Raw genomic sequence first — 15,294 nt, 5'->3', positions numbered from 1 at the left:
GGTAGATTACTCACAATGGAAAGAATCTCCTTTCCCATATATAAAAACCCTTTGAGGAAATGATGAGAGAGAAGATGATGATATCCAGCTCAGGACCCTGTGTGTGCCAAGCCCATACTCACCAGATGTGAGCCCCTGATGGGGCTTTAATCATCATGATTTTCTTTGTCTAGTTCTGCCTTAAGTTGTTGACCTCCACTAACAACAGATGGAAGTTTGTTCCAGCAATCAACTACCCGCTGGCTAAAGGCAAACTTCTGCACATCTATTCTACAACTGTCTTTCCTCAGTTTGAATTTATGCCCCTCAGGTGAGTAATCTGAGCAAGAGGAAGAATCTCTTCAGCATTGAGCTTGCTCAAACCATTCAAGGCCTTATATACCTCAATTAGATCACCTTGCAGGTGCCTAATCTCCGGACGCTGCAATTTGCAGAATTGAAGCCTTTCTTGGTAACAGCAGCCCTTTGTTCCACTCACCAATCTCGTTGCCCTTCTCTGTCCTCACTCCAGAAGCTCCACATCCTTCCGAAAATGAGGCCTCCAGATCTTGTCTTGCGATGCAAGGTAATCTTACCGCCTCTGTAGCCCCGCTGTTTCTAGACTGCAAACTAATGCTCCTTCAGGCCACACCTTGTACTCCAGGTTTGGCTTCACCATTGCCTTATATAAGGGGACAATCACCTCCTTATCCCTGCTAGTAAAATTCTTGTATATCATTGACAAGATACCATGAGCTACTCTTGCAGCCTGTCTGCACTGCTCAGAAAACTTTATATCTGACTGACAATTACCCCCAAGTCATTTTTATTCTCCATTACCCTGAGTGTAGTACCACCACCCACAACGTTACTCTGGGGATACTGCTGCCCATATTTACATTTGTCAATGTTAAATTTCAGTTGCCACCTCTCAGCCCATCTTGTTAACTTTTCCAGATCCTGTTGCAGTAGTGTACTTTACTGTCATTAACAATCCTGCCAAGTAATAATCAATATTACTTGTTTATTAAATTTAAATTATATTTAATTTTGAACCGAAAAACTTTTTTCAATTTTTGAAAGGGTAGGGCGCCAAAACCCTTTAAGTCTCCAAATTTATATGAAAGGTTGAAGACTGTAATGAATAAATTGTATTATGTAGCCTCGTACATATTGTCATTTTACATTTTGTGATTGATTGCTCAATGGTAGGTACATAACCATTTTCTGAGGCGTTGGCAATAACTATTGAAAGGAATGCCACGTATGTCTCGGTATAGCATTGGCTTAAGGACTTAGTTCTTTGCTTTTCGTATTTATTGGAAATCTATTCTTCTAATTAAACAGATTATAAATTGCCAGTGGATATGCACACAGCATCTCTCATGGGTTGGATTTTTGTTTTTTACCCCATTACCTGATAATAAATATGGCTCAGAGACATGGACACTGGGAAGAGAGATCAGACGGCTAGAAGTTTTCGAGATGTGGGTGTGCATGAGAATGGAAAGGGTAAAATGGGTGGACAGAGTGAGTAACGAAGTATTAAGGAAAGTAGGAGAACGTTAGTAAAAGAACTAAGAAGAAGACAAGGGAACTTTATAGGACCTGATGAATTGGATGAGAAGAGGGAAGCACAGGATAGAGAAGCATGGCGTCAGTGGAGCCCTGAACCTGCTTGAGGGCAGAAAACGACCTGATAAATATTCAATTGATAGATGCGTTTTCTGAATATTGGCTGGGCTCGAACAATGAGGTATTTACCATTTTTTGAATCGGTAGTTAACGCAGAAGTCTAGAATTCGTGTTTGGGTTGGCCGTGGTTCGAATTAACGTGACCACTAAATATGATTATTGTCAAATGACTAGTGGTGAACTCCTGTGATCCATGTCATTGTACCGGCGTACAAACAGAATATTTATTATTTTTTTAGGGGGGGGGGTATGCTCCGAAATACGTTGTCTGTATTTACGTTGCTAGGAAACAGAGCAGGCTGCTCTAAAAACTCCTGTCTGTTCATTTTCCCAGAATTACTATTAATCATGGCGATGTTTTATCACTTTCTTCCAGCTTGTTCGTTACGCCTCCTAACGAGAAAATCCGACTAAAAAAAATTAACAAGTTTTTACACTTTTTCGCAACGTAACCGATAGTAATCTTCCATACTGGTGAGCGTTGTTGATGGCGATAAATTTTTTCTTGATGATCGGTGTACGGGCCGGGTGTCAATCAGCGGTATCACTCCTCTCGACTTACAGGTGGCGAGTTGTGTCTGAGTTCAGCGACGCGAGAGATGATTGCCAGCGTGCACGAGGCCGAATTCCTCTGGCCACTCTCGCGAGACAATAAAAGAGAAAGGAGCCTGGACGGTTATCGCGCACGGGCAGCGGCCAGAAGGAGCATTAGTCTGCATTCTAGAAATAGCGAGGCTACTGAGGCGGTAAGATTACCTTGTGTCGCGAGACAAGAATCTCGGTCGGCCCACTGTGGCGAGAAAATTTACAACCTCCCGCCTAATCTGGCACGCGCTGCCCCAACTTCCATTTCAATATTTGCCGAACACAGCGAGCCGCTACTTGCGGCCTAAAGTAATGCGCTGTAAGTCAATTCTGAAATTACGATTTAATACCCGTATCCTCTGCCGACACCGTGCTAGCGGCAAATGACGGCTCTCCATAGTGTCGGTAGTCAACGACATAAGCGGCCAACTTAATTCCCATTACGAGTTGCAGCCATGCACGCGCCATAAAGCCGTATGACGCGCCCATTACCGCATCCCCGCAGTAATGAAGCCGGTCAACACATGCCGTGCATGGTTCGCTGGTCATCGACACAATGAACTGCACCCTCCATCCCAGGTGCACGCCAACTACCTGGTCACTCATTATCGTTAACTTCTCCCTCCGCTTTGGTAATATCTCATAACCGAACGCTACCCAGTCACATGATTGGCATCTTGCGACTGTAGAGAGGGCAGTTAATATCTTCTAACTGCCCCAGTGGACGTTGTTGCGCATTCCTCCATTAACAGATGCAGCTGTTTATGATACTTACCCGGAGTGACAAGGTTTCGTAATTAGCGTACAAAATACAGGAGTCGGCTCTTTATGACGCGCAAGTTGTTATAACGGGGAATCGTTGTTAACAGATGGGGAGGTCCATATACCAAACAAAAAGTTTTCTTTTCTGCCAGTTGATGGTGTATTACTGCTGGAAACCATATTCAGTTTCACCTTTTACATGCTGCCAGGAAAGATAATACTATACATATGTCACCCTTTAAAGTGTCATCCTCAGGGACCATAATGCCAGTCATGCTTTATATATATATAATATCCTTTATGTGGATTTTTTATAGCTGTTATTTCCAAGACAAGGGAGGGGGGGATTCCTTTCACAGTGAACTTTAGTACAGAGACGCCTAAGAATATCCAAAAAAAAAATCCTGAAATGTTGAAAATATCTAAGTTCTTGTTCCAAATTTGGTAGTAATCAGTAGACTTAAAGCCTCCCATGGGGGGAGGGAGTCAGCAGAACCCATTGATAAGAAATCCTAGGTTTAGCAAGCCCATTGATCCATTGTTGGATTCAAACATTTTTGTTCCAGCAGCATGCATTTTTTTTGCCATTCTTTCCAAGGGAAGTGATGGGGGGGGGGAGATTCCTTTCACAGTTAAATTTAGTACAGAGGATCCTAAAAATATCCCAAACAAGATCCTGAAATTTTGAAACAGGTCTTGTTCCAAATTTGGGAGAAATCAAAATTAGACCTAAGACTTACTGTGTGGTGAAGAGGGATCCAGTCATGGAATCTGCCCTCATGGGTAGCACAGTTGGTAGAATCAGCATCCTCCCCCCCCCCACCAAGTGGAAAAGACATGAGTTTCAGTCCTGTCAATGATGTGAATAATTTTTTGGGGTCTTTTTTCACGTCATTGCTGAGTTAGTTGGTCTCAGGCAACAGTAGCATGGTTTTTCATCCAGCAAACAGAAAATCAACCTCAGAACAGTTAATTTACAGACAATACACAGAACAATATGGTTTTTAGTTGCCAATGCTCCTAAAATCCTACTACAAAAACATCAGCAGAACCCATTGATAACAAATCCTTGGTTTGGCAAACCCATCGATCCAATGTTGGATTCAAACATTTTTGTTTGGGGGAATGCAATTTTTGTCCCCCCCCCCAAAAAAAAAAACCAGTAAAAGCCATAGACCAATAAAACATGCTAAAAATGTGATGTTGACTTTTCCTTCTCAAGTAATTCCAAAGCATGCCATCATTTGTATAGTACTGTAGATGTACAGTAAACCCTTTAAAATCCAAAACCCTCAGGATTGAAGAGGTGCCTGATTTTAAAGTTTTCCAGATTTTCAGAGATGTGTACCTAGTGAATGAGCATTTTTTGAAAAGCACATTTCAATGAATATCAAGGACCAACAACGATTTATTTACATCTGTAGGTATTTATATTGACCCCAGGGGTTTGCATCTGATGATTATGGGCTTGGCACACCCAGGGTCCTGAGCTGGATATCATCATTCCCTTCTACTTTTGACTCTCTCTCTCTCTCTCTCTCTCTCTCTCTCTCAGGGTAACTCAAAACTTTTTTTAGCTGGTGCAGCATAAGCCTCAGGCTTCCTTGCACCATATGAATGATAATAATAATAATATTGACTAGAAAATAGTGATAATGGCTAAAATGTAAATAATAATTCACTGTAACCAAACAACAAGTATCATTGCATTTGAGTGACTGTTGGTCATGCTCACATGATCGTGATGTTCTTGTATTCTCTCTATCTTGTGAATGCCTTTGACTTTATGTGGTTGCCCCTGTGTATAAACAGAAAACTTATAGTATTTGTTAAACAATAAGAACAAATGATAATAAACATGATCACAGCAAATGTCGGAAAATGTTTTGCTTTTAATGATTTACTGTGGAGATCAATTTCTTGCACATAATAATCACTAAGTTTTATTGTTGCCATTATTTTAAGTACAGCAGAGAGAAAAACAACAGAGTCAAGATCATGCCTTCTCTTACATAGCATTAGTACAGAGTGGGTGCGAAGCCAGCACCTTTGAGCTGCCTGTTATTTTTTTCCCTGCTTTAGTCATGCATTGACAAGCTGTATGACTATAGTGGTGGCAAAAAGAACCTTGGTTGTGTGGAATTTTTTCCAGCTGTATGTGCCCACACTGGGAATTTTAATTTTTCACTACTGTTAGCTGTCTTAAAGCACCATCAAAGTCACCAGCTGATGCAAGCACTGTGTAACCAGCCACATAGTTGTAATTTGTTGGGGTAGTTCGCACTAAGGTTATTATTATATTAATACCACGTGAAGTTAATAATATAGTTTATTAGGCTGTTCGCCTACATTACTATACATTAAAGTGATGTTTTGGGTATCTTACCGATACCCATCATCAGAACGTGCTGCTGACAGACTCCTCTTGCCGATGCTCCCAGAAACCTGATGTGCACTGAGGGTATGCAGTTTGCACTAAGTTACAACAGAGAATTTCAAAGTTATACAGTCAAAGCTCTATACATATAACAACCTCTCCCAGGGGAGTGAGAAAACAGTCGTTATGTCGATTGTTCACAAAACAGCATTAGGTTAATGAGAAAAAGGCCAGGACAAACCACATAGGACGTTAAAAAGAAGGTCACTATAAAGAGTTTCGACTGTAATAGTTAAAGCTGTATGGCCTCAGACATCATGAGATTTTTGCAGGACTACCTTGTTCTTACATCTGCTTCTCCAGATGGCAGGATTTAAGCTGCATTGATAAAGCAATGGTCTTAATTCTCACAGCAGAATAAATTTGTCTTTGTAATGAGTTGCCCAGGTATTGTACTGCTTTCAAGGAGATTGCCTTGCCGAAAGTTTGACTATTTGCTTAAAAGATGAGGCTGCTACTGATTGTTTAATTTCTAATCACTCCCTCATCAGATAGCAGGTGGCCTCAAGCAACAAAACTGATTACTTTAGCCATATTACAACTTTGAAAACTCCAATTTCATATACTATGTCAGCTCACAGCAAGCAACTCCCCGATTGTTCGTCTGTACATTGCCACTAGAGACGATTGCCAGCTTATGTGATGGACCATTTTGCAAGGGCTTCTGTTTTGAGTAGTGCAGTACCAGAAAACTCCTTGCAAAGTCATTTGTTCTGATGTGAGAATTAAGACTATTGTATTGGCTGTGCAGTTTAAACTACTTTTGTGCAGCCAGAAAAATTTAAAGGACAAAATATTTACTGCAAGCATCTTAGAAAGAGAGAAGTGTCACCCTTTCTGGAATGGAAGACAATTTGTTGATACTAATGCGAAACTGCTTTCTTAATATTTCCAGGGTTTTTTTTTTGTTATGTCAAAGTTGTCTGTTGATTTTTTTTTGGGACAGCTGCACAGGATCAGTGGAGTTCACAAATATGGAGAATACAAGAACATTACCATATTTAGCAACACACAGGCTTGAACTGTAGTCAACTCAAATACATATATTACTTCACCCTCACTTTTAACAACTCCACTACAGTGGCCCTTGTTCACTATTGCTTGAGAAAGAAAAATATCATTAAACTGTGCATCACTGGAAGAATACAGTATTTGTACATCATACTGCATTCACCTTTGATCGTGGGGATCATTTTTGCTCCCACTAAAGATTGAGGCCAAATATTCAACTTTTTAGGGCTTATGTTTAACTTTGAGACTACTGCTGTTATCTAAAGCTTAAAATTATTTAACATCACCCGAAATTATATAGAATCACCACATGAAAAGGCAAATCCACTATACGTTTAAAAATCTAAGATGGCACCAGAACAGCTAATGCCAGTAAGCTTCAAATCACATATTGAGCCATAAAAAGTTGCCATTTAAAAAATGGATCACCCTGTCTTTGGCTTCAAGCCCCCTTCTAAACTATGGATGCTGAGTTAATGTAACAAACCTTGAGGAAATTTGATTAAAATCATTATACTGTGTTTAACAAAGATAATATATAGAATATAAAAAAAGCAGACACTTCTTGCAAATGAAATATAATAAAAACTTTCAGGCCCAACAAATTTTTAAATTTGTTAGCAGAATTAAATTTTTCCACATCACAGGGCCGACTGTCTCCTCTCTCTTGTCCATCATTTTACAAATGTGTTGAATACCAAGCTCTTGAAATGAGATATCACATTCTCTACTTTTGTAATTTCTGAAATGGAAATTTTACAAAATGAAATGCTCATTAATAAATAATATACTATAAATAATAATAATAATAATATACCTGGAGAGTAGGCACCTGCGAGGTGATCTGATTGAGGTGTATAAGGCCTTGAATGGGATGAGCAAGCTGAATGCTCATGGGATTCTTCCTCTTGCTCAGGTTAAGAACTTGAGGGGGCATAGATTCAAATTGAGGAAAGACAGTTGTAGAATAGATGTGCGGGAATTTGCCTTTAGCTAGCGGGTAGTTGATTGGTGGAACAGATTTTCATCTTTTGTTGTGGACGTTGATAGCCTAAATAAATTTAAGGCTGAGCTGGGCAGGCATTTGGGATGAATGGTGGGGTGTTAAAGGTATTTTTTTTTTTTGGCTGATGCTGTGCATAAGCTTGCTTTCTTGCATCGTATGCCTCTGCTAATGCTAATCTTATTTTTAATAATCAGGTACATGTGTGACATTACCAGTGTGTGACAAACCGGAACAGAGTTCTGGTTCATTCCAGCCCTGCTTTTTTTTTTTTTTTTTTTTTTGATTTGGTAGTTGTTGGCGCATCGGCTTCTGTGGCCATATTGCACCTCCCAAGGTTTTTGCAGTACTCTGATCCAAGCCCGAGGCGGGAATCGAACCCGCGACCTTTGGGTTGCCGGGCAGGTACTTTACCCACTCGGCTAGCCCGGTCGGCCAGCCCTGCTTGTACAAGCAGAGGATGACATAGAAGGAATCAGAGCCAGCTAAGCAATTTCAATGGCATAATTGTATGAGGCTCAGCACTATCTAAAAATAATACTGTGAGATTGCATTTTTTTTTACCTACCAATAAAATTTTCAATGAAAAATATTTGAATCATAAGAGGCCCTGCACACACTTTGCACTGGGCATCATGATTTTCCAAGCCAGCTATGAAATAAATATTGCTATTAAGGCATCAGTCACAATTCTCAAGTTGTACAGAGTTTAAATAAATGATATATGAAAATCTAACAGGTTGAAAGCTTAAAAAAATAAAGCAAAAATATTCTGTGGCATTTTTGGATTAAGAGTATCACTTCCAAGATGTAGCATATGAAAGTTTTATGACCACTTCTGGTTCTCAGGTGAAGCTCTCTGTTGTCCAATTAAATGTTTCATTGGGGCTTGGTTATCGATTGTAAGGTATTAATGCATTTTAAAATTATGAGCAGGTAAGCTATGTAAATATTTTCTGTCACTAATGAATGATTATTTTAATTTCTGTAGAGTCCTTGACCTAGATAACTGGGAGACACTGCCACTTCAATTTGATGTTGTTAGCTGCTTAAACCTCCTTGATCGATGTGATTATCCCCTTTCTCTGTTATCACAAATAAGAAAAAAGATGAGACCAAATAGCAGTAGACTTGTGATAGCAATAGTTCTGCCCATTAGCCAGTATGTTGAAACAGGTAATCATTTTAGTTAAAATATTTATTGTGCTGTGGAGGAAAAAAACTAGATAAAAATCGCTGTTTTCCAATTACTTATCAGCATTCTAACACATATTTCCAAACTTTATTGACAGAAAAGGTAGCTATCAAAATTTCTGTGCAAGGCAAAATTAATCGAATCATTTTGTGATATTTGTCTTATTTTTGGTATAGTTATGAAGTTCAAAATTATGTACCATGAATAATCCAGCATTTATTATTCGTAGCTGTATATACACAATGCAGAAATTGGAAAATGAGATTGATACTAGAAAAAAAAATAATGATCCCATATATGAATAAACTAACTTTAGTTTATTCAAAGTGACTTCCTCCCACATCCGCCACACTGCACGCAACAATCATGAAGCGACTGGAATAACTGGTGGAAGGCTGTGACTGGTGTACCGTTTAATGTTCTCATCACAGCTCTTTGAATGGTGTCAACATCATTAAAATAACACCTTTGGTGGGTGCAACAGTATGCAGACCTTTCTGCTAGCCAAAAACTGCCAAACAGTTTTTGGCTAGCCTGTGGCTTGGTGTATTGTGCAACCTGTGGCTTGGTATTTTTGCCAACCTGTGGCTTGGTGTATTGTGCAAGAGGAACTAACTGCTGTCTTCTCCATATTGAGGCTGCATACAACAGATTCTCTGCAATAAACATCCGTATAGTAGGCAGCAGTAACACTTTGGCCATTGGGCACAAACTTTGTGCACAATTCCCTTGCTAATGTGGAACAAACCACACACAGACCTTCATTTTCTTCAAATCCTTGGTTATTATATGTCAAATGTTTCCTTATTAATGCACAGATCTTCTGAAATAATTTGGAATGTTGCACATCGGTCATTGGTGATGATTTCCTGCACTTTTTCAATCAACTCTAGCATTCGAACCATTTTTGATGGGCATAGATGTTCTCGTCATCTTCCATGGGTGAAACATTTATGCCACTCAAACACATGTGCATGAGACAGACAATTCTTGCTTCATCATTTGAAATTTTCCATGGCACTTTTGTCCAGTCAAACACAAAAATTGATGTTTTCTCTGTTCTATCGAAAAGATGTGCAGTTCAGTTCACACTACATTCTGAAATGGCAGCAATTTACACTGACCTTGAATGCAATACTCAAGGAGCAATAACACTTTAATTTCATGTTTACTTCTAGTAGATGGCAGCACCAGCACTCGTCTCATAACATCAGTCTTGTTTTCCAATTGCTGTACTGTATACAAAGGTTAAAGTAAACTGTATTTGCTTTTTAGTGCATCAATCTCATATTGTGGAGGTACTTCACCATTTGAGTTGCCCTGAATGTGAATCCAGTATTACACTGATCAGCATTACTAATAATCTAAATAAACCAATTAAATGGGTTTATTTAGAGTAATGCAATACCGGGGAAACTTGTGGTAAAGTGCCTCCATAATGTGAGATCAGTGCACTAAGTAGCAAACCCAAGTTACTGAAAGCTACATACAGAAAGAGGCTATGCTCAACATGTACGATTACAAAAAAAGGCTGCCATAGCAGGGTGGTCATGCTGGTGGTCAGGCTGCCATAACAGAGGCATCAAAGAGCCAGCATGAGTCCTCAGATAAACAGCCTTACCAGGCCTGCATTCCACCCTCCCCCAACAGAGTCTGGGCTTAGGAAAGCTGACAAATTCTCCTGAATTGCAACTGTTGAGACAGACTATAAACCCTACCGACCAGCAAATGAAATTCTACTGACAACTTCACTCTTGACTGACAATATATCTGCAGCTTTCAGTTTTTAAAATATGTAATGTATTAGTATTATCATATTTCTTATAATTTCTTGCCATTGTTTTATAATTGAGCATTGTTGGCAAACACTTCAATAGATGAGTCACACAGTCAAGCTGTGCATCTAACTTAACTCTACCAATGCATCGCACATTTTAAAAAACATTAAAACATTACATATTTTAAAATGTGTAAGTTTTTAAAATGGTAAAGAAATTTTAAAAATTTCTTTACCATTCTACACAGAGTGGCCCTTACACCTACCCAGAGCATTTTCTGTAAAATATAAACTTCCAGAATACTGAGGGAGTACCCCTCCCCCCATGGGAAGTTTGTTTTTAGAAAACCACAGTGCCAAATGCACCAAAGTTTCAAATTTAGCAAGTTTTTACAAAGTCTTAAACAGTTAGTCTGAATGATTTTTTTTTTTCTGAGATCTCATAAAAATAATTATTTTATAATTTTGGCCCCTTGTTACTTTTTCTGCTCATCCTGCACTTTAACTTCTTTGTTTCAGTGTGTTTAATAAAGTTTTCCTTTATTTGATACTTCAATAGTATTGCCCATACAAAATAAACAGTGTGCATTCTCAGTAATGCTTTTAAAAATGATGTCATAAGCACTAATTTGACATTTAAAATTACAAAAGTATAGTAAATTGGACAAAACTAATTAATAAAACTAGTTTTAATAGTGTATTATTCAAAATCTTTTTATAAAGATTTTCACAGTAAAGTATGTTATCGTGTTGACCCTGAATATGCCATCGTTTTACAATTAAGCATTCTGATTGCAAACGCTTCAATAGATGAGTCACAAAGTCAGGCTGTGCATCCAACTTCTCTCCACTAATGCACAATGTGCCAAAGGCATTATTAATAATAAATAATTTTTATTTAAAAATAAATTTTTTATTTATTTAATTTTTTTACTTCCAAAATGTAGTTCCAGCAGAAAAAAGCCCTGAACCTATCTAATAGTTCCAGGGGTGTTGGTCCTTGTTGGCTTTGTTACTTCCACAGTTCTTGCAAATTGGACATTTATGGATCTACTCTAAAGAGCTTGTTCCATCCTCATCTTGTAGGTGCTTACCTGGATTGATCTGATGACTGGGGGGGGGGAGCAGTGTGAATTCACTCTATTCCTGGAGCTGGTTCTATATAATTCTGTCCTTGGGATATGGTGCATTATCCAATTGGAAGAGTCCATTTGGAGACGAATACTCAGCAGACATGAAGGGATATACCTAGTCAAAAAAATTTCCAGATAATCTGTGGCTTCCAAATATCACTCTAATAGTATTTCTGGGGTGAGATGGTAGGAATATACATCGCTAAAACACTCTCCACATTATTATTCCAGCCTATATTATTGATACCTGGCAAGATGGGTCCATAGACTCATTCTGTTTTTTGCCATAATCTGTTCCTCCCATCATGTGGAACAACGGGATCAGCAGTCGTATGCTTTGTTATATCCACATCAGAGCAGGCAGTTTTTCCAATCCTTCAGTATTAGTGATCCTGAGCCCATTTTGTACCTCCTTGTTTTTTGCTGACAGGAGTGGAACCTGATTTGGTTCTTGGCTGTTATATCCCATTTGCAACAAGATGATGAGTTGTGCATTCTTAAGTGCTTCTTTGGTTACCACTTTGTACTGGGTTGGGTTGTATTTGGCTGACTGTAGCCCTTCTGTCACCTTGCAAAAGTCTTGTCAGGCTCTGTTGGCCTCTTTCATGAACAAGCTTTTTCCAACAGGATCACCATTCTAAAAATATTTCTTAACTGAATGTCTAAGGGTATGAAAGAGTTGGTTTATGCATAGTTACTGCATGTACATCATTTCTACTCCCAGATAGTATATGAATTCATCATTTGTGCTACCTTCATATTGTGACTACCTTCACAATGAGTGGCCAAGGTATTGAATAAGTAACGTTTCACCAGTAGAGAAGACTAATGTTACTTATTCTCAGTAGATACCACCACCCACTTATACTTCATTCATAAATAAACCCCGGGGGCTCACATCTGGTGAGTATGGGCTTGGCAAACCCAGGGTCCTGAGCTGGATATCATCATTCTTCGCTTTCTTGGTGATTCCTTTCTACTTCTCTCTCTCCCTCTCAGGGGGTAACTTGGGAATTTTTTTTTTTTTTGGCTAGTGCAGCATAAGCCTTAGGCTTCCTTGTACCATATGGTCATTAATAATAATAATAATAACTTCATAACTAGGTTGTCACTATTGCAACAACAAAGTACCTGCCCACCCACCAATGAATAAGCCAAAAACCTTCAAAACGGTGCCATCTGGGTGATGGTATCAGCCCAGAATAAGTAACATTAGTCTTCTCCACTGGTGAAGCGTTACTTTAGCATTAGCATTAGTAGAGGCATTTGATGCAAGAAAGCAAGCTTATGCAGCATCAGCCAAAAAAAAAAAAAAAAAACGCACTTCCACTTCACCCCTCTGTTCGTTCAAAATACCTGTCCAGCTGAGCCTTAAACTTATTTAGGCTATCAACCTCCACTACAAGGGATGGAAGTCTGTTCCACCAACCAACCACCCGCTGGCTAAAGGCAAATTTCCGCACATCTATCCTACATCTGTCTTTCCTCAATTTGAATTTATGCCCTCTCAGGTGATTATTCTGAGCTAGAGGAAGAATCCCATCAGCATTGAGCATGCTCAAACCATTCAAGGCTTTATACACCTCTATCAGATCACCTTGCTGGTGCCTAGTCTCCAGACACTGTAATTTGCAAAACTTAAGCCTTTCTTCGTAAGAGCACCCCTTTGTTCCATTCACTAATCTTGTTGCCCTTCTCTGTACTCGTTCCAGCAGCTCTACATCCTTCTTGAAATGAGGCCTCCAGACCTTATTCAAAACAGTGCAATACCTCCGCCACTCGTGAAGGTAGTCACAATATGAGATATAATTAGATGATGCATTCATACTGCTTGGGTAGTAGAAATGATGTACATGCAGTAACCATATAATGATGTACGTGCAGTATCCTCACTTGGATATCTTTCATATTTACTACCATTTGTGTTCTAGCACAGACCCACGTGTCCTTTTGTACAAACTGGAACACTGTACAATTGGTGGTAACGTACTACAGTAGATAAAAGATATTGCAAAAAGTAATTTAGTAATATAAGTCGCAATTATATAATAAATAACAGTACACAATTTTTTGCAAAATATAAAGGTAATAACACTTTAATACACTGTCATACATTATATTCCACAGTGGAACCTTATGAATGCCAATGGGAAATTTTAAAAAGATATAACCATTTAAAATAGATTTTGAGGCCTTTTCTGTTTTTTTTTTTTTTTTTCCTCTCTTCTCCAGGAAAATCTGGCCATCAACCATGTGAAAAGTTGCCAGTAGAGGGCTCTACATTTGAGGCACAGGTGAGCAGTTTTTCCAAACACGTCTTGGAGAAAGCTGGATTTGAAGTGATTCGCTGGTCCCGGGTACCATATCTGTGCGAAGGAGATATTGATCAGTCATTTTACTGGCTAGATGATCTTGTAATGGTGCTGAAGACTAAAAAGAGAGAAGACAGTCACGGAAGTTCATGAAAGTCCCAAACTGTAGCAGTTTCTATATCTGCATCTTAGTCTTCCTAAAACCTCAAAGGACTGTTGAAGATCTGCCTTGGATTATTCCTTAAATAAGATGAACTTTTGTAAAAACAATTTATTTTCTAATAATATTTATGAGACATCTACACAGTGGTAAACTGTATAAAAATATGGCTTATTCCTCAGCCCAAAATGCAGAGGACTGAGTAGCATAAAGATAATGAAATCAGTGATAAAAGAAGTGTGTAGTTGCTTAAAGAAAATAACAACAAACCTTTTGAAGTAAAATGTGCTGCCTTCCCAATGCATATCTAAATTTAAATGTACACAACATTAGGAAGTATGCAATTTAATAACAAGAATAATAGTATATTAACTGGATTACATTTTGCATTTTCTAAAAATTAAAACTTTTCAGAAAATCCAAGGTACAAGAATTGAGCAAATACCTTGATTTGATGTCAAATTGGAAACTAGTTTCTCCCTGCATTCTCGGTAAACAGATGGTGCATGTTATCAGTAGCGGCAGTAGAAGTCGAGAACAATATATTGATTGACACATAGGCGTGGCAGATGATGTAATGATTAGTTTTTTCTCATTATTAAAAGCAGATTATTGGTCATGAGTGTTTTCACCGAGGATGCAGGGAGAAACTGTGGTAGTGGCAAGCCAATTGGTCCTATAGTTTGCCATGGTTCTCAGAACATGTTGGCTTTCTTTACCTTTGCCAAATTCATTTTGACATATAGGAAACAAATCAAGGTATTTTCTGAAGAAAAAAATAATAAAATTTGAAATCAAAACCTGTTTTCCAGTCACCTCATTGTAATAAACCGACATTACTAAAAAAAAAAAAAAAAATGCTGAACTTGCTGGTTTTTCTTTAAGCAACTATGGATGTGTCTTGTGCTTTGTTAAACAATAGTGCCTCTAATAATCTGAGGCATTATGTACAAGTGTCCTTAGTATGTGCACAGTAATAATAAGAACATACCTGGTTTAATAAGTAGTCTCCTCCCACGTGAAGTTGTTTTAAACTATGTTTTTAGTTGATCATGTGATAATTGTGATTATTTATTTTTATTTTTATTTTTTTATTTTTTTTCATATTACAGGTTATTACAGGGAAATTAAAATATTTTAACTTTGGAGAATATTATACAATAATATAATTAATAGTTATGGTAGTTCTGTAAATAATATTTATGAGATTATTTTAATTTTTATGAAATAATATTTACAGTCTCA

General features: G+C 38.2%; 1 protein-coding gene across 2 annotated transcripts in view; it reads left to right on the top strand.

Moving 5' to 3' along the window:
• The window catches only part of LOC150078644 (protein-L-histidine N-pros-methyltransferase), a 392,865-nt gene extending 378,520 nt beyond the window's left edge, over window positions 1-14,345 (top strand). For both annotated transcript variants that reach the window (XM_090382514.1, XM_090382515.1), the window contains exons 5-6: window positions 8,464-8,648; window positions 13,810-14,345. In XM_090382514.1, the coding sequence (XP_090238640.1) occupies window positions 8,464-8,648; window positions 13,810-14,042 (418 nt within the window). In that variant the 3' untranslated portion in view covers window positions 14,043-14,345. The remainder of the gene's footprint in view (window positions 1-8,463; window positions 8,649-13,809) is intronic.
• The last annotated feature ends 949 nt before the right edge of the window (window positions 14,346-15,294 follow it).

This window comes from Mastigoproctus giganteus, chromosome 10, assembly GCF_048544385.1.
Source record: "Mastigoproctus giganteus isolate SK-2022 chromosome 10, ASM4854438v1, whole genome shotgun sequence".
Taxonomy (NCBI): domain Eukaryota; kingdom Metazoa; phylum Arthropoda; class Arachnida; order Uropygi; family Thelyphonidae; genus Mastigoproctus; species Mastigoproctus giganteus.
The sequence above is the reverse complement of the archived record's forward strand: the minus strand, read 5'-3'. Positions and strand labels throughout refer to the sequence as shown.